Source organism: Eublepharis macularius, chromosome 11 (genome assembly GCF_028583425.1).
Source record: "Eublepharis macularius isolate TG4126 chromosome 11, MPM_Emac_v1.0, whole genome shotgun sequence".
NCBI lineage: Eukaryota > Metazoa > Chordata > Lepidosauria > Squamata > Eublepharidae > Eublepharis > Eublepharis macularius.
This window is the reverse complement of record NC_072800.1, coordinates 84,820,252-84,846,978: the sequence shown is the minus strand read 5'-3', so window position 1 is coordinate 84,846,978 and position 26,727 is coordinate 84,820,252. Positions and strand designations below refer to the sequence as shown.

General features: G+C 40.0%; 1 protein-coding gene across 2 annotated transcripts in view; it reads right to left on the bottom strand.

Annotated features, from left to right (window-relative positions):
• Nucleotides 1–26,727, bottom strand: part of PRKAG2 (protein kinase AMP-activated non-catalytic subunit gamma 2) — a 305,929-nt gene that overhangs the window by 11,499 nt on the left and 267,703 nt on the right. For both annotated transcript variants that reach the window (XM_054991356.1, XM_054991357.1), the window contains 5 exons: nucleotides 21,665–21,774; nucleotides 13,073–13,154; nucleotides 10,661–10,719; nucleotides 1,466–1,511; nucleotides 30–84 (listed from right to left, as the gene is read on the bottom strand). In XM_054991356.1, the coding sequence (XP_054847331.1) occupies nucleotides 30–84; nucleotides 1,466–1,511; nucleotides 10,661–10,719; nucleotides 13,073–13,154; nucleotides 21,665–21,774 (352 nt within the window). The remainder of the gene's footprint in view (nucleotides 1–29; nucleotides 85–1,465; nucleotides 1,512–10,660; nucleotides 10,720–13,072; nucleotides 13,155–21,664; nucleotides 21,775–26,727) is intronic.

Here is a 26,727-nt window from a genome sequence, read left to right as displayed (position 1 = left end):
CCAGTCAGAATTAGAAAAGCACAACTCACCTTGCATCTGGTGAAATATTCACTAAAGGCTTAAAGGTTTCTTGTAAATAAAGCTCTGTATAATTAAAAACAAAGTTGACACTTTTGTGAACAATTTTGCTATAAGGAAATAAACACTTTAACACAAAGACAGATAAGTAATCATTGTCAGGGTGGGGGGACTGGTTCTCACTGTGATAGTCTTGCAGAGAGTACTGTGTGTGAAAATGAAGATAAAATTAATCAAAGCTACCAAATTTAAGGAAGAACATGTTTCATGTACAGCAGGAACCACTAGATGTCAGTACAATAATACATACAATCATACTGAAGGGCCAGCCACAGGGATTGTACATAGAATGCTAGGGAGGGGGAGATTCGAATGATGAAGTCAACGAGCACCAGTTCAAAAAGGCAACATTATTTTTAAATATTTTTAAAGAATAAGTAGATCTCAACTTTCCTCCAGCAATTCAGAAAATGCCCTTTGGGCACAACTTTATACAGTAAGAAGAAAATGCAGAAAGGGCATTTGAGGAGCTACAATAATCCATTCTGTATTTTCGATTTAGTTTGGTGAAATAGTCATAGAAATAAGATGCATTTCTAGAAGGAAATACCAATCAGTTCTTTCTACTTTTCTAAAAACATTAGTGCTCTGCTCACAGTGGAGAACAAAGTCAGTGTTATTATTATCCCCGCAATACACCTAGGGAGCTGGGGCTGAGAGGAGCACTGATTTACAGCCTGACCACTTAACTACTATGCTACAGCAGTTCTTCTTATTATACGTGACACTGCAGCAATCTTGATGTTCTATCATCATAGGTTTCTTTTTTTGAAAAAAATGAGAGTGAACAGAATTACAAATGGACCAAAAATGGACCAAATAAAGCTGTTCTTGCAAGAACAGTTATATCTTATCAATTGCAATAGGATTTTTCATTTCATTAGGAGAAAACATTGCATTAAAAATGTAAGTAAATATACATTTGAGAGAGCATCAGCAGTTTCAGTGGAAATAAAACAGAATTATCACTTCTCTAGAAGTTCAACATGTAATTAGGTAGAGAATAAACTTTTGTTTTACATGAGTTTGCTTTCCCAGGCAAAGTTTTTATAGCTATACGTCTGATCTACAACTCTGACTTGCTATACTAATGTGACTCTTTCCAGCTCCAGTGCAGGCAGGCGAAGTGCACCAAGTGGCATGCATAACTGGAGCGGCTAGCAACCACCACGCCTAATATTGCTGGGACTAATCAAGGCAGTCGGAGTTCGTGGTCTAGAACAAGGTATCTTAGTTTGTTCCCAACTGTATGAGGTAGAATATCCTCTAGCAAACACACTCATGTGGGGCATTTCATTGATTAAAGGAGTGAGAACACTACAGTACAGTGCTGCACAGCAAGTTTTGTGAACTGCATTCTTGCCAAGCATTTACAAAGCATACTTACCCCTCCATGTTTCAATCTTGTGCTCCTCTAATTCATAGATTTGTACCTGCAATGAAAGAAGATATCTAAAGCTCTCATATCTAGCACTGTTTGTTTCCAAGGAAGCCAGCAAGCTCTATCTTTAAATATAGATGTTTAGGAATGAGATAAACAATTAGTTCCTGTGGTTTTGTTCTACTAAATATGGCTTTTTCCACTAGCGCAAGAGCCTCTTATGCCAGAGAAGGCTCCTTATGTTGGAGAAAAGCACCATCATTAGCAGAACAGACCTGCAGGGTCCATCTCCCAGAATGTACAAACCAGGATTTTAAAAATTATTTTTCTTAAAATGAGTAAGCTTAGTTTGGGAAAGGCTGAAAAATTGGAAATAAGCAAAAAATTGTTTTTACATGCAGCTCTTCCATAAACTCAGCTCAAAGCCTATGAAACTCACTAATTTATGCAGTGCTGCACACATGTTATATCTGAAGATGGTGGAAAGAGAATACCAATTCATAGTGCCATACTGGGGAAAAGCAAATGTCAGACCTGTATAATTTTTTGAAAAATTAAATTTGTTTAAGTCTCACACTAATTACATAGAACACTTGGCTGAACAGTGGTAGTTACTAAGTAGATTTGTTCATGTAGATTGCTTTAATTTAAAATCAGATGAGTTTACTCTAAAAATGGATGGCTTATGACTCAGAAAGCTTATTCATTCAGCTGTCAAAGAGAGCCTCAACAGAAGGAGCCTATGGTGTGCTCTTGCTAAGGTTGTATTTGCATCAGGCTCAGATAGGTAGCCCAATCTTCCAACAGCTATAAGGACAGCCAGAGTGGCGTAGCAGTTAGAATGTTGGAGTAGGGTCTGGGACATCCAGATTGGAGACCCCGCCCTGGCCACTGAAGTCTGATGGGTGACCTTGGCCCCGTCACACCCCCTCACCCTAACCTGCTCTCACAGGGTGGTTGATAGGAAAAATGGATGGAGAATGGTGTAAGCCACTTTGGGTTCCCAATGGGAAGAAGGGCAAGGTATAAATGAAGTAAATAAATATCAGCACATCACTTGTGCATGGTGCAAGTGCTGCCCCCTAACTTTCAAACTGCATACCTGGTTCTATTTTACTTCTGTATACTGTTTTTGTTTGTTTGGTTGGTTTTTTTAAAAAAAAATTGGGAAAAAAAACTGCATACCTGCACCAGCATATCTACAAATATCCAATGCCACATTGCTAAACCAATATAAAATGACATTTATTACAGAATTGCAGGGGCATGGGAAAAAACCACTGGTGAATCTAGTATACAACGGCTAGGGCAGAGGCCTCCGACCCTGATCAATCTTCAGGGATATGTAGACTTTTGGGAGGTGGTGAGCTCCCCCTCACTGGCAGTTTTCAAGAAGAGGCTGGATGAATCTTTGTCAGAGATGCTTTAGACTGATCTTGCACTGGGCCCGGGTTGAACTAGATGGTCTGTATGGTCCCTTCCAACTCTATGATTCTATGAAAAGGTAGTGGACACTTCTAAGGGGTGCCCAGTCCTTCCCATATGTTTCTGAAATAACATTTCAATTAAGTGAAATCTCCAGGAAGGAACAAAAGAAAGATTTTTTTTTTTATGGAGGGGAGTAAAAAAAAAATCAGGTCAATATTTATACAGTTAAAATAAATTGTGGTTGGTGGCCTTAGTTACTAGACATAAGTCTTTGCAGGGCAGAGGCATCCAATTACAGCCAATACTGCAAGTACCATGAGCCTGTGTGCAATTATTGTGTGTGTGTGTGTGTGCACGCACATGCATGCATTTATATATGTATGTAAATCTTGGATGTGGCAAGTGGCAGGTGCCAGAAGATGGGCTTGTGTTTCACTGGCTGTACTTTTACTTCTTGTAGTGAGGGCCCCTCTCCCCCTCTTTTTCCTTTGGGTGCTGGTTGTGGAATCGCTTCAGGCAGACATGTGCTTTGAATGATGGCAATTCATGCTTAGGCACCCATTGCCCTTAAAGCTACTGCCACTTCCTAGATTTTACAGGAGGCAGCTAGAAAACAGGGTTGTACATACCTGTAACTATTGTTCATCGAGTTCTTCTGTGCAGGTATACATGGGGCCTGCGCATGTGCAGGCCTGCCACCAGAGAATTCTTCAATGCTTCTTTTAGACCTCATTAGAGGCCGTTGCTCTTGAGCCACACAGCAACTGTTTCCCGCCCAAACGGTCATGTGACTTAACGGAGAGCAATGGCCCCTTCCCTCAGGGCTCCTAAGCCAGCACGACTCACAACTGGACATAACCAGAGAGTTCTCAGCGGGGTAGGAGGGAGGGCATGTGTGCTTGCACAAAAGAACTTGATGAACAATAGTTACAGGTATGTTTTCATTGTCATTCTTCTGTGCAGTCCCACATGGGAGAGTACCAAGCTATACACAATAAGGAGGCGGGGTGAATCTCCAACTCAATTTTATTTAGGCAACAAACAACAAACACTTCAACACTGTATATAAAAGAGTTAAAATTTGTAAACCACAACACTAACAGTAAATTCAATAAGCTAGAAAGTCAAAGCACATCAAACAGTAAAGATCAATAATACTGATGAGCAATATGCCCAATAACTAACACTCTACAAGAGCATCACATCATGCAAGAGTTTACATGACCATTTTAAATAACAACGACTAATGCTGTACAAGTATCAAGAAACTCACTCCATACTCTCTGCTTTTCTTTCAGGAAAACAAAGATTACAGAATGGCCCTTGCAACCGCCACATTCTGAGTTGCATTGACATCCACAGCATAATGCTTCACAAATGTATTAGTAGAGGACCATGTCACTGCCTTACAAATATTGGCAACAGAGACACCCCTGAGGAAAGCAGAGGAAGCTGCTTGTGACCTTGTTGAATGGGCCCTCAAAGTGAACGGACACTGTACCCCCAGCCAGACTGTAGGCCTTTTCAATGGCTGACCCAATCCAATGTGACACTGTTTGAGAGGATGCCTTTTCCCCTTTGTCTGAGCCCCCCAAAATACACAAAAAGATATGGACTTTCACAAAAGATTTTTGTTCTGTTCAAATAAAAAGCTAAAGCTCTTTTCAAATCTAATGTGTGCAGAGCTCCTTCTCCCTTTGACACTGGGTTACGAAAGAAAACAGGCAAGGAAATATCATGCTGCAGATGGAACACAGACAAGACCTTTGGCAAAAATTGAAGGCTGGATCTAAGTACTATCTTATTGGTATGAAACTTCAAAAATGGAGGGTCAGATCTAAGTGTTGCCAATTCGCTCACCCTCTTACCTGAGGTGATGTCCACAAGGAATGCTACTTTGTAAGACAGTAGGTCCAAGATACACGTAGCTAAGGTTCAGAGGAAGGCAACATAAGCCGTGCCAACACAAGCGATAAGGACCACCGAATAACTGCTGGTACTACAGGTGGGTAAAGATTAAACATTCCTTTAAGTCACTTGTGAGATTTTAAATGGGAAAAAACAGTTTGCCCCTCAATCTGCTGATAAAAAGCAGAAATAGCTGCCAAATGAAGTTTTAGTGATGTCACCATCAAACCCTGAGCTTTTAATTCACAGAGGTAGTCAAAAACCAAGTTCAAAGGACAATCAGTAGCGACAACACCCTTAGAGACTGCCCAGGCAGAAAAACGTCAGTGTCCTAGCATTTTGGAGGACCTGTTGCACCCACATGGAAAACTCTAAAGACAGGGGTGAATTTGCCACACCGTCAGGTGCAGAGTGTCCAGGTCATGATGGAACAGTGTCCCACAAAAAAGAAGGTCTGGCTGTTGGGATAACTTGACATATGTCCATTTGGACAGCTCTAGAAGTCTGGGTAATTACACTAGTCCTGGCCAAAACAGTGTTATCAGGATGCAATTGGTGTTGTCACTCTCTATCTTGCAAAGTACCTTTGCAATGAGGAGAATTCGGGGAAATATGTAATGGAGCCTGTTCCTCCACGTGATTTGGAAGGTGTCCCCAATGGACAGAGGGTCGCTTCCTGCCCTGAAGTAAAATACTCGGGCGTTGGCATTCTCTGATGTTGCAAACACATCTATCTCTGGAGTACCCCACAGATCAAAATTAGGAAGCAGGTAAGTGTCATTCATGGACCACTTGTGGTTTGATACTAACACTCTACTGAGTACATCTGCTTTTGTATTGTCTGAACCTGCAATATGTATAGCCTGAATGGACATGTTGTTTGAAATGGCTCACTCCCAGATAATCATAGCCTCTTCGCAGAGCGTCAGGGATGCAGTGCCACCTTGTTGGTTCACATAGTACATTGCCGTGGTGTTGTCTGTTTGAACCAACACATTTCGGTTCTGGAGGAAAGCTGCAAACGAGACAACTGCAAAGCATACAACTCTTAATTCCAACAAGTTGATATGTAACGTTTGTTCTCTCTCAGACCACATATTCTGAACGAACAGTGAATTACAGTGAGCATCCCAACCCTGCAATGAAGCATCCGTTGTTACAATAACATCATGCTGCACATAACCAAAAGGCACCCGTTTAATCAGATTTTCATCATCTGTCCACCATGCCAAAGACCGCACTATATGCCTTGGCACGGAAAACTTTATAGATGGGGAATGTACTGTAGGATTATATTTTCTAATGAACCAGTTTTGCAATGTTTTCCTGTTGAGTCGGGCAAAAGGAACTACCGACGCAGTGGCTGCCATATGCCCCAACAGGCGCTGTATTTTACAAACCATTTGAAAATGATTCTTAGAAAAATCTGTGATCGTAGATTTAATTGATCTTGCTCTTTCTTGTGGCAACAAGGCCCTTGCCATATTAGAATCCAAGACTGCTCCAATATATGAAACTGTCTGACTGGGCTCATGTTTGGACTTATCAAAATTTACCAGGAGTCCCAGATGCGCACAAGTGTGCACAACAAGACTCACATCCTGTACCAACAGTTGCCACAACAGGTGCCACGCATTTGGTGAACACCCATGGCACAGTAGATAACCCAAAAGGGAGCACCTTATAATGAAAAACCCTGTTTTGATCAAGAAATCCCAGGTATTTACAATGTTCTTTCCTAATAGCAATATGAAAGTATGCGTCCTTGAGATCAAGGACTGCAAACCAATCAGGAAAAGCTACTGTCACAGGAGAGTCACTATAAATATGGCTGAGCAGTGTATCCTTAGTCTCCAGACCAGCAGAAGACATATCAATGTCAAGGGCCTTTGCTATCCTTGTCACCTGTTCCAAAAAAATGTGCAGATCTTCGTAAGGTGATGCAGAACTAGGGCCAACATTATTGTCGGGGGATGGATCCGACAGCATCTTGGATCCGACATCAGAGTGAACTATGTATTCTTCTTCGTCAAAGTCATAATTCAACTAATTGCGCTGGAAATGGTGAAGCCCACACTGTCAAAGTCGAGGGCTTTGGATCTGACACATCATAACCCGACGAAGCCCCCTGCCTATGGCAATGATACGGTGCCAGGGCAACAGGCATGATGATGCTGCATAGCATAAGACTGCCTTGACTTTGAAGGTCTTCTCTGCTTGGAACCATGCCGACTGTGATGGGACTGAGCTGACGATGATGCCCTTGAAGACTTGTGCCAGATCTGAAGAAAAGCAGGATCAGTTATGGGAGTCGGGTCCTGATGCGGCAACAGTTCTATCTCCGTTAAGGACGTGGTACACCTCAAGGCTGATCTGTCAACGGAGCCACATTCTGTTCCAGAAGCTCACCCTCGGACACAGAACTCTCAAGTGAATGTAGATGAGGCAATAGGCTTCATGGAGTAACCAGGACCACATCATCAGAAGGCTCAGGCTTGGGGAACGACGGTGATGAGTCTAAGTCAAGATCGACCAAGTCAGGTGCTCCATCTTTTTAGACTTCTTAGCCGGCAGTTCCGACGAAGCCCTTGGATCTGAGAGACGCTTCAGAGATCACGGTTTCTTCCCAGTTGGATCTGAGCATGGGGTTGACTTCAAGGACTGTATGTATCTGGCTCTCGAAAGTCGCTCAGCAGATGCCAAAGCTTTAACTACTTTCAGAGTTGACTCTGATGGATGCTCTTTTTCATTCAGAGTCTTATCCTTAGACTCCTCGGCAAGCACTTTTCCCCACAGTGCTGCTTTTAGACGCTGAGCCCTCTCATGCCTCGCCTTCGGGGTGAATTTCTGACACACCTTACATGCTGTGACATTATGTCCCTCACCCAGGCACATAAGACTCATCCATGTGGATCATTTCTGTACCACACTGTGAGCAACTCCTGAAGAGTGCTTTGGTAGCCATACTGAGGGAAAAATTTTTTGTAACTCACAACATCGTCAAGAAAGGCAGATTGAAACACACCAAAGACAACCGTAAACCAAAATCAGAGCCAAAATTGAAGTCAAAAGCCAGTCCAAGTTCTTTCAATATTGGAAAGGATCAATCAGAAAGCGAAAGTAACGGAGCTCAAAAGTGAAGTCCTTCTCCAAGTGGCAGCAAGAAGAGAACTGAGGGAAGGGGCCGTTGCTCTCCATTAAGTCACATGACCATTTGGGCAGGAAATGTTTCTATGTGGCTCAAGAGCAACAGCCCCTAACAGTCTCTAAAAGAAGCGTTGAAGAATTCGCTGGTGGCAGGCCTGTGCATGCACAGTCCCCATGTGGGCCTGCACAGAAGAACAATGAATTTGTCTCCCCTCACCCAAATCCATTACTACCACAGTTTCGTCCCATGCCTTTAAAGCACACATTCAAACCAACATGAGATTAGGATGAATGACGGAGAGAGACAGAGGAAGAGAGAAGGGGGAAGGAAGGAATGTGGGGAAGGAAGAAGCAGAAAGGGTGGCATCCACATTGGCAAAGGAGGACACAGAAGAATGAAACTTGAGAAGAATGAGGCACTGAGGCAGCAAAAGGCAACACTGGTGGGCGCTATGGCACCCACTACATTGGGAAGATGGTGTAATTTTTGCCCCTCCCATAGAAGGCTAGCACAAGGAGAAAAATACAAACGTTTTTGACATCTTGTTACTACATTTTACACACTTCAGATGCTGGTCTTTACAGAGCCCTTGAACTTTTACCTTTTGAATTTAACTAAAATTGACAGAAGCTGTTCTGACACCTGTAAGCCGCAAGAGGCACACTTCACTTTTTCTGTCTAGTTGAAGGGTCAAAACATCTTTTGAAGGCCAAAGATGCAGTCCCTTTGATCCAACCACATTTTTTTAAATGGAGAGAGACTATTTCTAAAATAATTATGAGCCTTGCACCATTTTTGGTATTGTTTGACTTGTTGACTCTGCTGCAGCGGTAACGATTTCAGAAATGATAGGAATGTTTGCAGCAATGGAAAAAACTTTTTAACTTTGTACACAAATTCCTGGGCCTGAATGCTATAACATTTTAATGCAAAAGAACGTTTCTATTTGCAATATAACTCTCCTCGTGGTGGGCTAAAAAAAAAAAAAAGAGTGGAACCTTTACCTAAAAGCAAAGCTGGAAAACATGTCAGTGTGTGTATAAATCTCCCATGGCATCAACAGCAAGGTTTTATTAGGGGAACACCCTAATTCTCTGAAGGAGTCGAAGACCACAATGGTCCAGTGGCTCCATACAAACCATGACTTGCAAACCTCAAGCAAAACTGTGAATGGCACTCCTTTTCTGTTCTTTCTCCTACTTCCAAAGCAATCTCCCCCTCCCGTTCCTTTTTGGCATTATCCATAGTTTTGCAACACCGTGGGTATGCAAGCCATGATCAAGAATTAAGATGGGTAAGAGGGAACTGGCTTTAAGGAAGAGACTATTTACTTTTATACCAGTCCATTAAATCAAAACCAAGATTTAAGAGAGAAAATATTTAAACTTACAAGATTATATTAATACCTCATTATATCAAGTCAGTAAACCAGCAGCACAGCTGCCTGGTTCAAAAGCCACATTCTAATCCTTCTAGCCATGGTTTGATTTAACTCTGGTGCTCGTTCCCTTCTTCATTTTCTGATTTCTTCTAACCAGTATGCAATAATTTCACATTTAGCCAAACTTTAACTAAAGCAAGGACATACAAACCCCAATGACAATCTCCCACTTTCCACTCCAAACTGATTTATAACACCAGTTCGGCCTTAGTTTGCCCAATTTAAACATCGCAGCCAATCAAGGTTAGAGGAAAACAAGAACTGAGAACAAAATGAGAACAGCCTGCCTGAGGAGATCAGGGAGATCCCCCATATTTCTGTAATTTTGCATAATGTGCAAAACAGAAATCTTCAGAAGAGTATTTTTATAAAGGGATTTGAACTATAGTGTAATGGAACACTTCAGTAAAAAAAGTTGTAGAACAACAACAACAACAGTGTGCTCCTATACTGCCCTTCTGGACAGATTAGTGCCCCTTTCTGAGCAGTGAACAATGTGAGTGGGAGCTGGGCCTGTGAGGAGTGGCTTACCTAAGGCCACATCCAGAGTTCATGGCAGTAGTGGGTTGAACCAGCAGAATGATGACTCGGAGCCCAGCCACTTAACCACTAGTCTCACAGGGCTTGCTAATATCTTCCCTAATCAAGTAGGAAATTATTACAGTAGTGAATCTTCTAGAGGTAGATAGGGCCAAATATCGAACATTGAAGAGACACTGCATTAAAGGGCAATTGAATGTGCTGTCATTAAGAAACCAGCAGAGTGAACGCACTATTTTGCTAGCTAGTTCCAATGAATCACTCAATTAAAAATGCTTAGGACTGAGTGAAATCACTGCATCAACTCAACAATGAGACAAATGCACAGGAAGATGTTACTATCCCAGAAAAGATTAGCCACAGCATTATAGAGCTACAACAATTTCATCAATGCAGCTCATCTGCAAAAATCGTATGTAGAACTACAGAGACCAAAGAATCACATTCTCTCTACCTCCTACCCCGAAGATAGAAAACTAGGAAATGCAGTAAATCAAGGAGAACACAGAATAAACCAAACTAACCAATGATTTTTCACAAAAGTTCTACAAAGAAACTGAGAAGCTTGATGTATAATGCACCAGTTCAGTATCTTACCAGCAAAATCATTCTCTTAAAAGACAGTATTTCTACATCCATTCAATCTCCGTTATTAAATAAGCATGAATATTGTTTTTAATGGTTTCAGGCACACTGTTTCTCTAATAAGAAATTATAACTTGGAGGTGGTACCTACCATTGGCGATTTATAGTATCTATGCAGTATATTAATGAAATCTGTAATAGTTAACATTCCTGTAACAGAACAAAGCACATTGTCAGAAAAAAGTATTTCAAAATTAATTCTTAAATAATGATGTATTTACATCCATAATCAGATGCAGCGCAGAACTCCATACTTATTAATTTCTATGCAACAACAAAGTTTATTAGCCAGAGGCCATCACATTCTCAAAATCAATTAAAAATTACCTGATTGCACATCAGCAAGACACACACCATTTTAAAATAAATATTTAAAAGGTACATATTTCCACAAGTTACCACCTTTAAAAATTTACTTATAAAATTAATCAGTCCTATTAATTTCTATGAACAATTTTAGAGGATAATAATAATATTTGATTTATATACCATCCTTCAGGACAACTTAATGTCTGCTCAGAGCAGTTTCCAAAGTTATTATTATCCCCACAACCAATCACCCTGTGAGGTGGGTGGGGCTGAGAGAGCTCCTAGAAGCTGTGACTGACCCAAGGTCACCCAGATGGCTTCAAGTGGAGGAATGGGGAATCAGACCCGGTTCTCCTGATTAAGAGTCCCGCGCTCTTAATCACTACACCAAACTGACATGGGATGACCTCCCACATACAGTCCTAATCAAGGGTCACAACCATGGTTTGCTGCTATGTGAATGAATGAGCAATGAAGGCTTCAGGCTCCTGAAACTGTGCTCTTTAGTTCCTTCACATACAGCATTAGTTCTGCTTTTATAGCAGTAACTAGTTTTCTATTACAACCAAACTGGTGAACTATGATCTGTTCTTCCCCTGCAAGCTACAATTCTAAACCACCTTGAGTCTTAAAGTGAAAGCTGGGCTATACCGCAAATAAATAGGCAAATAGTGGTTAACCCTGATTTACCATATGTAGCTTGCCATTTTGTAATTTGGTGAGCTGCTGAAGCTAAAGTAATTAAGCATCTTGTTCCACATGGAGAAAAAGAGAAAGCAACTTCTGCACAAGTCTAAAGCTCCTTCAAGACCTGCCCACATATCTGCAAATCATGATTTACCATTATGTCTTAAACATGCTTAAAATTTTTCTTTGGATCTGGGAGCCAGATTCATTTTTCAGTCTTCACAGAATTGTATTGTAATAACATTATTCCAATTATTGCTTCCACAAATACCTCATTCTTACCTCTTTTCATAGTTTTCAAAAAATCTAGCCTACTTTTTAAGGACTGCAGGAGTTAAAATATACCTATCTCAAATAGGAGATCTCCAGCTTCCATACAAATGTTACATTATGCCTTTTCATGTATCACCCCACCCCTAACAATCAGGATAGGACAGCTTTCCAAAGATAGAGTCACCCTCAGTTTACTGCCAGGTAGATTAGAATCATAGAGCTGGAAGGGACCCCAAGATTGAATAGTAGATGTCTGGAGTGGTGGCACACAACCTAAGAGATAAAGGGGTTTCCATTTATCAAAAACAATAGGAACTACAATGAAGTTTTTAGGTACCATGGCAACTTGGCACCAGAGATTTCTCCAGCCCAAAATTAAGATGCAAAAGAGAAGCCTTAGCTCAATAAATAATGTTGGTGTCTTTTTCTTAAGTATGTAATTTCATATCTAAGCGGCAAGCCCAGAGCATGGATTTTATTGTTAGTCTACTGGTATGTATACAAGGGAGCTCTTTAATCAGAAGTATGTTTCAAGAAGCTGAAGCCTGGAGGCCTGCCGGGTAAAAGATAATTGGACACAGCCAAGCCACAGCATTCCCATAAATGGAGTCAGAACTGGCAGCATATTGCTTCTTGTTAAGAAAGACAGGGTACAGAAAAAAGATTATATTTTGCATATTTACCATGAAAGTGGGACCCAGAAAGAGGTCTGAAAATAGCAAAGTGAGATTTTAAAAATAAGCCTATGGCTTGTAATGGACACTGCTTATTTAGCTCTTCTAAAGCAAAGAAATTTCGAGATATCCAAGGTATTACTGTTCATATCCAGGAATCTTCAGAAGCTGACTCCTAAAAAAGATGAAGCTGGCAGAATTTGAAATCTTGCCTCCTCTAATTAAACATCCTAATTCCATTCTTATAGTGTCAGTAATAGAAACTAAACACACTGTCAACCAACCAGCCTGAGCCCTTCGTGGGGAGGGTGAAATAGAAATCCAAAGTAAATTAAAAAATAATAAAATAACTTGTCATACTACATTGAGGTCCCTCCTGTGCTATCAACTGTGATCTAGACCCACTGTTTTGAGTATAAATGAAAATTTAAAAGGAAGAAAGAAGCAAAGCAACTATGATATCACATTCCACAGTAATATGAAGTTTATTTATTTTAAAAACTACCTATGATCATCAATAGCATCTCCTTAAAGTGCTATACAGAAAAACATTATCCTACCTACAAAACTTTGTTTCTTACTCTCCCACAATGGAGCTGCTCGAACACCATTTGCCACCAGGGCAAAGAAGGCCTTCTTTACCTGGAAAATAAAGAAAAACATGACTTTGAAAGGAGAGCTCAAGAAAATGTACTGGTTAGAGTCGGACTAGGATGGAGAATACCTAGGTTCAAATGATGACCATTGACTTTTCATTATTTTTCAGCCTTACAGCATTGTTTAGAGTATAAAATGGAAGTGAAAAGAATCATGTACATTACCCAGAAATTTTTGGAGGAAGAGCAGAATTTTTAAAAGTTGCTAAATAAGATAGACTAAAAGAGTGTTCACTCATAGTTGCTAATAAATTGCCACTATCTATAGATGACTGGACTTCAAACTTTCCACCTTGAATTCCAAGTACCAGCATGGGACCTACTGAACTGCAAGCATATAATACCAAGCCACAGAACATCAGTCATGAGGCAGGAAGAGGAAGAGATGAAGCTTCCAAAGCTGCCTATGCTAAAATAGAGCTCTCTTCAACACTGAGTGACAGCTTGCATGCAAAGAGAGACAGGAGGCATCACACAAGAGTACCAAGTATTTCCAAAAAGAAGCAAAAGGGGGAAGGATCTATAAAATGCAAAAGAATCATAACCCAGTAGGTGGAGCTCTGCTACTCATCCGAGAGCCCCATCCCAATGGTTGAGGGTCACTGCTATAGACTATTAATACACAAAGAGATAGAGATATAAAGAGAGTCTGAAACTACAAAATGGACATATTGAAATCACAGTGCAATCTCTCTTCAAATATTCTATCAGTCTGATATTACACATACAGGAGTGCATAGGAAAGGAACAGCAGTTTAGTTCTCGTCAACTTCAGCTTCCAAGTTTCTTTAAGGATATGGAAACCATTTTTTTTCTATTAAAGTTCCAGTGTAATCCAATTACCTTTGTCAACAAGATCAGCTAGTTTTGCTGTAAATCAATAATGAGAGATTTTATCATTCATTCAATAGTTATGCAGCTATTTTAAGTAGTGTTGTGTTGTTAGAGCTTGTGGAAAGAATATGCATGAAAGAAATGAAATAGAATTTGGGAATGTGGGGATTCATATGCCATACTGGTAATTCCCTCCAACTCTATAGTTGTCTAGAAGTAATGCTTTGCACTAAAAATGTTATCACAACAATAATAATAACTCAATTTATATACCACCCTTCAGGACAACTTAACTCCCACTCAGAGCCATTTACAAAGTATGTTATTATCCCCACAATAACAATCACCCTGTGAGGTGGGTGGGACAGAGAGCTCTGGAAGAGCTGTGATTGACCCAAGGTAACCCAACCAGCTTCAGGTGGAGGAGTGGGGAATCAAACCTGGTTCTCCAGATTAAGAGTTCTGCTGCTCTAACCACTACAACAAACTGGCTCCTTACTACGTAGTTTACATCGAACATAGAATCGCAAAATTATTTTTAAAAAATTACTTTGCAAACACTCTCTTCGATGAGTGCTGTGAATTAGAAGGGAGGGAGATTAGGAAGAGAGACTGCTGAATTGCAGATGATAATGAAGCTCAAGACAATGCATCCACCTGGACTGAATAGAGACATAGACTTCCTGTCTCATTACCAATGCTGATTTCGCCACATCCCCTACTCCTCTGCATACTCCCCCTATTCAATCACGCCTGCTATTGTCATTTGCCGACTATTATCATTTGGATTCTGTAATTACTGCTCTCTGCTAGATATAAGGACAGGTAGACTCACATTCTAGCTGTATCTGAAAAAGTGAGCTGTAACTCATGAAAGCTCATACCCTACCACAAATTTTGTTAGTCTTATACATGCCACTGGACTCTTGCTTTTTTCTACTGCTAGACAGACGAACACGGCTACCTATCTTGATCTACTTGATGTGTTAGTTATTAATGCAAAATCTCATATTTCCTTATACCAACCCATCAGTACAGGTGGTTTCCCCCCGTCGCCTCCCCAAAGGTGCAGAGATACAAATATGGGCATTGACTGAATTAGCTCTAAATCTGAGATCATATTTTTAAGAAACCTGTATCTTAGGGTCAGGTGGTTGAGTGTACCCTGTCATGCGCCTTATTGCATCAAGAACTGCAATAAAAACATGAAGAACTCCTCCAGAATTGTTTTATAACTGTATGCTGCCAGGTGTATGCATATAAGTAAGCATCTACGCAGATTTCCAGGTACCAAATTTCTTAATTCCTTTACAAAATTTAAATCTAGCTCTTGAAACCAATCAATCCCTGCAAAAGGAAGCCACATTTTTTTAAAGGAAAAAGCATGAAGACACAAAAAGGTCTATAGAATTAGGGATGTGCATAACAGAATTCTCAAGCTGAAAATATACACTGAAATTGCTGTTTCAAATGATTACCTTAATTTTTCCAGAATGGTAACAGAAATCCAAGATGCTTAGGAATAATGAAACACCCTCCCCGAAAGTATCAGTTTTTCCAAGTTCTGATGTTTACCGCCCATGCAGCATGAACACATTTTAAAAAAAAAATTATTCTACTGATTTTCTGGACAATGAATAAAACACTCCCAACCAATCCCAAGCAGCAGAGAGCTGCCATTCTCCTACCTTTGTGCTTTGGGGGTGGAGAGAATTTTATTTCCCTCTGAAATCAGAAAGCCTGGGCTTGTTCAGGGGTTTGTAGAATTTAAACCCTTTATCCAATTTGCTTGAAAACTTGAGGGTTCTTTGCTAGATAGGCAGAAGAAGCTCCCCTGCAAATTTTGGCAACATTTGTTTGAAAAACTGACTCCAGCCCCCACAAAAAGTTCCCCATAGGGAATAATGGCAGAGTGACAAGATGAGACACTACAGGGAGATCTGCAACGGAAGCCCTCCTCACTTTCTGAAAAGAAACCAGCAACAAAATAGAACAAGGAAGGATGGCAGATGCAGAGTTTTCAGTGGAAAGGTTAAAAAAAATTGTCAGTCACTGTGAGAGTAGGGAAACGAAATGAATGCAGACATGGCTTTGTTTTTGTAAATGCTGGTGGCTGGCTAGCTGGAGATCTGCTGGCTGCTGCTTGACAGCTATTTTAGCAATTAGTCAATTGCACAAAGAGAGACCTACTTTGGGGATCTGTACAATTGACCTCCTTTGTTCAATCTGCTTGAAATTTAGCAGGGGGGTTATATTAGAGAGAGGACTATATTCTGTGCAAATTTGGTGCCGTTACCTTTATAAACAGCTTCCTTAGACCCTTCTATAGATTCTCCATTGAAAATAATGGTTCTGAAATTCCAGGACTCCAAAACACACCACTATACTTGGAAATAAGCAATTAGGGTTAAAATTCCCTCCCAAAGCTTGGATCTGAAGTTATAATGAAAATTTTCTCAATGCATACCCCTAGAAAGTATTATTGTCCCTTTCTCAATCTTGTATCACTAATCTACGAAAAAGCTTTTCTTGTTAGTGGTCACAATGATTTGCCCAAGGTTATAAAACAACTTCACCATAAACCCCTAAAGCTGCCACAAAAAATATAGTACTGATCGTCATTGGGAACTTTCACATAGCACAAAACTAGCCTTAGGCTGAATTTGTACTGCAAGTATTTTGTAAACTCACAGCAAAAAGCTAATCTATTCATGATGGATGCATGCTAGTGCTCTGCCACACACAATACATTCAGAACCAACTGTGGACCATTCCAGAGTCCATTTTGGCAATACAGTGGATAAATGTTCTGATTAGAAATGCTAAAGGTTTTAGTGTTTGAAACAGACAATGGCCTAATCTAGAGATGGGCACGAACTGAAAGATGAACCAAAGTTCATGACGAACCGGCCCAGTTCGTGGTTTGCGAACCAGTGGTTTGTCAGAGCCCATTTCTGACAAACCACCACGAACTTTAGGCTGGTTCATTTGGTTCGTTCTTTGGTTTGTCACTGCAGACAGCCTGACGCCGATCAATCAGTTTCCTAGGCAACAGGGGATGGACTTCCTGCAGACCTTCTGCTGACCCGGAAGTGACCTTCTGCTGGTGATGATTTGCTGACCTGGATGTCACGTTTTCACAAGCCAAATGAACCAGTTCGTGAAACGGGGCAGGTTCGTGAAAGTTAGTGGTTTGTGAAATGTGACGAACCGTGAACTGCATGGTTCGTTTTCCCCCCGGTTCGTGCCCATCTCTAGCCTAATCAATAAACTTGCAACATTTCAACAGTACATTGCCCAACAGAGAAGAACACTCTAGCCCACAAGCTCAATATCTTTCTTCAATCAATTGCTTCTTATATTCAATGTTTAATTTTAATCCATCTTTTTAAAGATGCTTTTTTAGGAAACAGTCCTTAGACTAAGATATAAATTAACAGTAAAGAGAAAGTGCCAATCTTAGTGCTTCATTACTGTGAAATAGCATCTCTTCTCGTAGTTCCCACAGAGGTTTTATAACCTTTTGTTGGAAACTGCTGAAAATGTGATTAAGACTGCCTCCTATTGTTCAAAATAAGCCCTAGCAATATTACCATGATCTGTAGTTGTAAATAGCAAGTTTCAAATTTAGACCTCTCAAGCAGCACTTTTGCTCTTTGCTTTTGAAAGTCTGTAATGAAGATATGAAGTGTAAGGGGCTTTTTCTTACTGGAGCAGCTCAACACGGGGAAGTCACAATCAATCAGTGAAGTGTCCACAGTGAAGTACATTTTGCTAAATGATGCATATGAATCATGGTTGTAGATTTTGAACTGCTCAACCGCAGAAGGTAGGAGGACTTTACTTTGAATTAACTTGGTTCTCTTAGGGACATTTTTCTATTTCATTTTAACTCCTCCTTTAGGAGGTCAGATGCTTAATTTTGCTCCATATTCCAGTCAGCACCTCTAACTCTGACCTCACATTCACTCCAACAGCACAATCACTAGACCTAACACCAGATATATCATCTAAGGTTCATTCACTTGTTGTTCTTCCAATGTTATATATGCTATTAAGTGCCAGCAATGCCCTTCCACTCTCTACACTGGTCAAAGAAGGTCAGTCCCTATGCAAAAGAATGGATATAAATCTGACATTAAAAATCACAACACTCAAAAAGCAGTGAGAAAACATTTTAATTTCCCAAGACATTCCATTGCTGACCTAAAAGTGACTGTCTTCAGAGAAGCTTCAAGAGCAGATTACAAAGTGACATTGTTGAGCTTGAGTTCATTTACAAGTTCAGAACAACGGAACTCCTGAGGCTGAATAGGATTCTTACCTCACTACAGATGCTAATTTCTGCTCTAAACAAACCACATTGTACCTTTATATTCTGATTTCCTCTTTGCTTCACTGTGTTCATCTCCTTACTGTGATATAAAGGCTCAGGGATCTCTACTCCTCCTTGAATCTGAAGAAGGAAGCTTTGACTTTGGAAAGCTTATACCCTGAAAATTTCATTGGTCTCTTAGGTGCCACTTAATTCAAATCCTGCACTTCTAACCACAATTGCTATGGGTGGTACCATCTATACAGCTGGCTTCTGCATTGTGTCCTGTCCCAAGATACATTTTATACTCTTTGTAGAGCACTATGATGCCTATATAGCCTCCTGCAGTGGTACTCATTCTGCAGCTTGTGGAGAGCCACATTTGCAATTATTATCAATCAAAAGAGCCACGGTTATTTCCGTTCCTGGCATGAGGCGGGCACCTCAGGGAAGCTTGCAGCTTACCACTTCCATTGGCAGCAGCTGTTTCAAGGTGGGAACCACTTTCCAACCCCAAGTCCAACTGGGTAAGGACTCTGTCTACCCTCCTGAAACATGGGGTAGGCACAAAACTGGAGTAAAGTGCTCAACTCAGAAAAGCCACAGGTGGCAGATTCTGATTTATTCTACTGTATACTAAGGGCCAGTTGTATAATCATAGATAAGTGTTGTTTGAGATCATATATTATGGTCTGTAAATCACAAGAAAACCGAAGTTGTGTTGCAAGAGGTTCAGACACAATTATTCTGTCTATTTTTGCACTGAGATTTATGACCTGAATAGTTGATTACAGTAAATATAACAAGACTGGGTGCCTCAACTGTCAGCCTTGGACCACCAACATCTTTCTTGCTCTGTTACCCTTTACCCTTCATGACCAGAGTCCTGATGGTCCTTGGAATGTTTATAAAGGATGAAGTCAGTGTCCTTAAATTGTGAGTCTTCCTATGGATCCCCAAGCAGTTCTTGGACAGAAAGGAATTCTTTCTTTAAACTACAGCCCAGATACAGTTTTCTGAGCCATGATGGCGGGGGGGGGGGGGGAGATATCTAAGCAATGTGAGATCACAGTACCTAAAGGTCTGCCCTCCTTGATTGGTTTATTATATTTTTATTGTATTTCATGACTTTCTTTTTCAGGGAGAAAACTCAATGGAGCACACCAAAGTAGTGAGACATAGGGGTGAAAAGCAGGCCAACGGAAGGGCCCTCACTGTCTCTCCCTCCCTCCCTCTTGCATAGAGTGGCAATGGCTGATGGAAACCTGGGTGGCAGATAGGCCAGAGGGAAGGGCCTGGCTCTCTCCTTTCGCCCATCTGAGTTTCAGAATGGCTGGCCACTGAAAACGGAAGAGGCCAATCAGCTGTTGGGAGAGGCAAGCTTATGGGAAGGGGCTGTCTCTCTTGCTGAGCTGCTGATAGGCGTCTAACGACAAAAAAATATTAAAAGCAAGAACCTACTCTGTCCAACTCCCATCTGAAATGGTGGATGCGTACACAAGGCAGTGCCTTTTCAGTAAAGGGGCTCAGGTTTCGGAGCTTTCCTCCTCAGGATGTCCACTGAGCTCCCACATTCAAACAAGTGAAGACACCATTTCATTATGCAGTTGACACAAATGATATAAAACAAAACACTGCAGAGCTGAGCGGAAAATTTATTTATACCTTTTCAAATGTTGCAGGTGGTTTGATTTTTAGAGCTTTTCCCCCCTTTTTCTTATTTTAAAAAGTTAACAATGCAATCATTTTTATAAAGATCATGATTAAGTACACCGAGTCTGCTTGGATGGAAAAGCAAGACCAAAATATTTTAATAAATGAAATGTTATTTTTAGCAAAGACAGCTGCTTTCCTTTACCTATATCTGAGTACTTGGGAGCCAAAAAGAACACAACTGCCTGCGTGTCACAGCTTTTCATTTCCAAAGTCGTCCCTCTCCCCAGACCATAAAGCATGCACTAGAATGCTTCCTCTTTTAATAGTGTTCCAGAGTCCCGTCCCTACATCTGAGATGAGGATTAATGAATGCGTGTGCGTGAGAAGCCCAACTGGGAGTTCTGTATATAGAGACCCCAGCATTTTTAAATGCAATTCTTGGGTGTGAAGGGGTCCAATTCAGATTTGGACTGCGGAGGAGGAGGAGTTGTCTTTCCCTTTCACACTATGTTTCTGAAATAAAATTGTCTGAATGCCACTCTTTGCTCCACTGAGCATTGTGGCAAGCAGCAATTCCACCAGGTCGTTTGAGACTAGGACAATGGCATGGGGTGTGTGTATGAAGATTTAACCCAATTGAGCTATGGACATGATCTGAATCAGCCCCTGCACATTTGATAATTTAAAGAACAAATGAATTTCCAGTATTATGTTTGGTTTGGCCCCAGATAGAGAACTGGGGACGCTCATTAGTAACAAAATTTGAGTACGGTAATGATGTGATAATTTTATACAGCTACATGTAGGAGCAAAAGCTAAGTTGTTCCATTTCTGTAGTGTTTGGGTCATAGTATTTATGTTAGAGTTTGCCAAGCCTAGTATTACTTCCCAGCTCTGTAAGGAGCTATGAGAAAGAAAGTCTGCATCAACAGTGCCTGAATCCATGCTTGATTATAATTATAGAAAAATAAAATTAAATTAAAAAAAAACAATATGTAACAAAATCTTGTAGTGCCTTAAGAGCTAACACATTTATCATGGCAAAGGTTTGGTAAGTTACAGCCCTCAATTTTTGCCACAATAAATGCATTAGTCCTTAAGGCGCCATAAGATGCTTCACTGTTTTAGCTGTAGGAGGCTAGAAGCTATCTGGAAATAGAAATGTATAGATTACAAACTAATAGATTTACTAGTAAATACTAGCAGGCAAGTGATTTTGCCAAGATAGACAAAATTCACAGGTATATAGCTGATAGAAAATAAACACAATTCCATTCTATTTGACATTTTTATATTTGTTATATTACGGTAACCACAGAAATATTTTCAGGCTATGTCATCAGCCCTTTTCTAGTTCAAAGGAAATGAGGTTCAGTAGGCCATTAGTACTAAACTTGAATATTGATTCAAAAAGAACTATAGGTCCTTTTTACAACTTCAAAACCTCTACACATTTCAAGTTCTTTGATATTACACTTTTTATAAGACACACACCCATTATGCACAGGTTCTGAAAACAAGGTCACCTTAATGAAATCTTATTTTTAATGATTACACATACAATGTACTAGGTGACTGACAGCAATCCTAACAATGTTTTCCTGGGAGTAAAACCCACTGAACAGTCCTGAGTAGGATTCTGAAGGATTGCTCTCTAAACTGTAAGGAAGGGCATTCTGAGAAAAACTCACCTGCAATGTAGTGTCAAAGACAACAAGCTTTGAGCTCGTTGGAACAATGTCATAACACTTGTGTGACCTCATGAATCTCATGTAAATATCACTTTCCGATTCACCGACAGCTAGAAGAAAAACAAAACAGAGTAAGTTCATTCCATGTATAGAGCTTTAAAATATATATAAATAGCTTTTCCAAACCATCTAGATGCTGGTGTAATGTAAAGAACCCCCAAAATTGAGTCATCAACATTTAGGGCTTCTTCAACATTCTCCGGTAGAACTTTGCAGAATAAAGGCCACTTTTCCTTTCTGAAGGAAGTTGAGGAAAGAAGAGTCAAAAGTTCATCTTTATTATAGCATAAAAGAGAGACAGGCACTGAACCTGGCACATGCTTTGCTGCTTTGTTACTAGGAGCCTGCCATGAAAGAAGAAACCTATCCTCTGTGCTTTCTTAGAGAAACATAATTTCAGTCACATTATTAAAATTATGCTGGAAGTATTTTGCTTACTGACCACTTACCTGGAAAAACAGTTATCTACTATAAACTGAACTGAAAACAGGGAAGCTCATACATTGCAGAAGTAAACAAAAAACTGATCACTACAATAGATAGATGTTTTGTCTTTATTTACAGTGCAGTACTATGCGGAATCACTCCAGTCCCCAGTAAGAAACTCTCCAATATGTATGCATTTCTTTTAGACACTGATATTTTCTCGGAGCATTCATTTCTTTGAAGGGAAAGAATAGTAAATTTGGCAGTGGGATGAGATTAAGATACTGAAAGGCTCATTATGTTTAAAGGATCATTAAATTTTATGCAGGCACTACTCAAAAGTGTTAATGTATCCAATGTTTCAGAGCAACCACAAGCTACACATGAGTTAAAAACAAAAGCTAGATATTTTTCAGTTCTTTAAGGTTAACTCACTCCCACTGGCCTAAAGAATTCAAATGTATCAAATGATTTCATTGCTGCAGTCTTTAAAGAAAAAACTCTACTGGAACTCTGCCAGAAGAAGAAAGGACCCTAGTGGATCTTTTCTATTCCAGATCAAAGATGCGAATGCCCAGAAAAAATGTTTTCTCCCTCCTATGAGAGCTCCCCCCGCTATTTTCCACTGGAAAAATTTGAAATTTTACAGAGAACCAAAAAAGCCTCTATGAAACATTCTCTCTTTTGGAATGAGTGAAATGATTAAAACAATGTTTTACACACTCAGAATTAGTATAAAGAAAGATATGCAACACAATCTACAGATGATCATTCCTGTATATACTACTGACATAGAAAATATGCCTAACATCTACTTGCTTAAATGTAATTTTGTCCACACTTAAATGTGTATGGTAACATACTACTGAATAATTTCATGCTTTTAACGCTAAAGTTCAACTTGATATCCAAATATGCTATTAGTCTTATTGGTCTGTATAGAGATGGGCACGAACCGAAATACGAACCAAAATTCATGACGAACCAGGCCGGTTTGCGGTTCGTGAACCAGTGGTTCGTCAAATCTCATTTCTGACAAACCACCATGAACTTTAGGCTGGTTCATTTGGTTCATTTTTCAGTTCATCACTGCAGACAGCTTGGCGCCGATCTATCAGTTTCCTAGGCAACGGGATGGACTTCTGCAGACCTTCTGCTGACCCAGAAGTGACCTTCTGCTGACCCAGAAGTGATGATTTGCTAGCCCAGAAGTGACATTTTCATGAACCAAAACGAACCGATTTGTGCACCGGGGCAGTTTCGTGAAAGTTTGTGGTTCGTGAAACGTGATGAACCACAAACTGTATTGTTTGTTTTCTGGTTCATGCCATCTCTAGTCCTATATGATGATACTGTTGCTGTTCAAATAACACATTTCTTTATTGCAAAACATGTATTTTCTATTTCCACTCCCCTACCTCCACGGCAAACACTAAACTACTGTGCTTTCCACATAAGGACAGGCTTGTGTAGATTCCTCACTGCTGCTGATACAGCACAGCAGCAACAGGGCTTCCACATGACCGGTTTCCTTGTAGTTTTCCTTCCACAGCCCCCAAACAGCAGCCAATACTCCACACCAGGCCACTAGAGGCCCCCCCGTTTTAACATTGGCAATTAAATACTGTTATATCAATGTAACATCATCTGAAAATCATTTTCTCTTAATTTCTAGCTTCTCTTTTAAAAAGGTAAATATCTAGCACCTTAAAAGGAAAAGCATTTATCTACAAACAGAATGGGTTAGAGACTTTAAAAAAAATGACAGCTGGAAATTCACAGAAAATGATACCTAGACTGTTATAGTGTTATATCAATAAACCAATATTCATTTTCCAATTAAAAAAGCCACCTGGTAAAGAAATAACAATGGAGGCATGGGAATACTTGTGGAAAACTACAATGAAGACAACGACATGTATTAATATCAAAGAGAACATTTACAAAATGATCTATCGTTGGTACATGACACCAAAGAAGATTGCGCTAGGGAATTTGAATACTTCTAATAAATGCTGGAAATGTAAGAAGCATGAGGGCTCCCTCTATCATATGTGGTGGTCGTGTGAGGTAGCCAGGCAGTACTGGGGGGAAATAATAAGAGAAATGAGTGAAATTTTACAATTTCAAATTAATAAGAACCCAGAACTCCTGCTACTGAACTTGGGAATGGAGGGAATTTCAGCCCAACACAGGACGTTGATATTTTATATGACAGCAGCAGCTAGACTTTTGTATGCGCAAAAATGGAAAGTACAAGAAGTGCCAACTATTGAAGATTGGACTTACAAATTGCTGTATATGGCTGAAATGGACAAGATGACAAGAAAACTGAGAGATCTGGACTCAGGGCAGTTCAACACAGACTGGGAGAAGCTGAAACAATACCTGGAGAAGAAATGGGAGGTGGGAGGAAAACTGTGGCAGTTTGAGAACTACTGAAGTATTGAAGTAGAGGGGGGAGACTTTACCGGGGGGAGAAGAGATAAATGTGAATTAATAAGCAGTCAGATTAATAGATTGACATATATATAGATATATATAGGTTAACAAACAGAACATAGAGAAAATAATTAATTATAAGGACTAAATATAAGGAGCGATTAACTAACAATATTTTCTTTTTTTCTGATAAGTTTTGTACCAAACTGAATGTCTGAAGATATAGATGGGTCAAATTGATTGACTACGTGAGGAGAGATATATAGAACTATTATAAAAAGATAGAATGAGTAATATATATAGAGAATAAGTCAAATTGTTTGATATAAACGAATGTATGATCTATATGGTTTATGATATATAGAAATATCTGAAATTGAAAAATTGGGATAAATTGTTTATCTAAGATGGAAACAAAGACTTACAGTTTGGGCATATAATGTTAAAAATAGTTAAGGATGTACTGCTTAGAATAATGGAGAATATATATTTGTTTTAGATAGAGGAAGTTAATAAAAGTAAGGGAAAGGGGACAAAGGGTTGGAAAGCTGTTGGAAGTCAACAAAAAGGGGGGGGAAAGGGAGGGGGTTAGAGATGAAAAAATTGGGGAAAATTGAATGTAAATGTGGAAATAATGGATTCTAACCCAATAAAAATTTTTCAAAAAAAAAAAAAAAAGCCACCTGGTGGCAAACAGTAATGGCCACTGTGGGAACAGTTGCAGGGAAAATTGCTGCCATGTAAGTGGGACTGGGAAAATCCAAACTTCATCACCCACATGACAGCCTTCCATGCTTTGTTGCAATCTTTCCCAAAACTCTGGAACAAAGTAGGTTTGGGAAAAATTAGAGAAAAGCTGGGGAAACTCCCAGGAGGCACTTTAATGTGGCGCGATGCTGCGGCGAGGAAGGGGGGAAAAACCCTTCCCAACTGCATTGCACCCAGGGAAAACAATCCATGCTAAGTTAGTGCAGGGTGCAGCAGTTAAACACTGCATTATAAAACAGTAACCGAGTCTAGATTTGATAAGTTTTGCATATAATTCAGGTTTCCTCCACAATTTGTCAACTCCCCTCCAGGGCTTCAGAACGTCAGGGAACTTTACATCTCTAGGCAGCATTCAGTTACTAACAGTGGCCAGAAAAGTGACTCTGACTAGCTCAGAAGCAGAGCATGTCTGATGTTCGCCCCAGAGATCTCTTGCCTTAGAAACCTCACTCCCTTCTAGGCATCTATTTAGAAAAAAGCTTCCAAATGGAAACCAGGTGATTCCCTCCTCCTCCTAGTTTGGAAATTTCCCCCTAGAACTACCTTTTCCCAGACACCAAATACTGGATTTTGCTCAAGAAAGCTCTCTTCATAGCTTAAAACTTCTAACATATGGGTCACATATAAACACACACCTAAAGTAAACTTACTGGAGGCCCCTTAACATCTATCTTTTACAAACTGGAAAGCTCTGCATATCCTTCATGATACTTCATTGAGATACTTAGCTAGTTATCTTCAAATAACTATCCATCTCTTTTGTTATGTAAACACATACCAGTCTGCGAAGAAGCATTTAAACCAAAGGACAACCACTACCCCTTATATCTCCAGAAGTGCCAAGCTTCAATACACCAAGCCTTCACACAAACTGTTTTTCCTTAATACAGTAAGGATAACCAGGCTGGGAGCATTCACAATGACATCCACCATAGATGCAGGCATATCCGTGGGCTGCACCTGAAGTAGTAAGTGCTAAGTCTCAAAAGCTCATGCTGCAATAAATTTTGTTTGTCTTTAAGGTACCACTGGATTTTCAAAGAGGCAGAACAAGGCCATACCAAAGACTCTAAAATCTGTAAAGGAAATTTTATAACAGAACATTAAAAAACCCCAACAACAGAAAGCTTTTTCATGGGCTCCCTTGTATTATTCAAAAAAAGTATAGCAGCACAAAACTACTTGAATCATATCAACTGAGATCTGCTTTACAAATGGATTTTTGAGGAGGAATAACAAGGATCTAGCACCATTCTTATTATGCAGGCACACCTCAAACCCCTAAACTAGATGTTGGCTTTTGAAAACTGTCCAGAAACTTTAACTGGTCCAAAATGCAGTGAGCTTGGGGAGGAGGAGCTGGATAC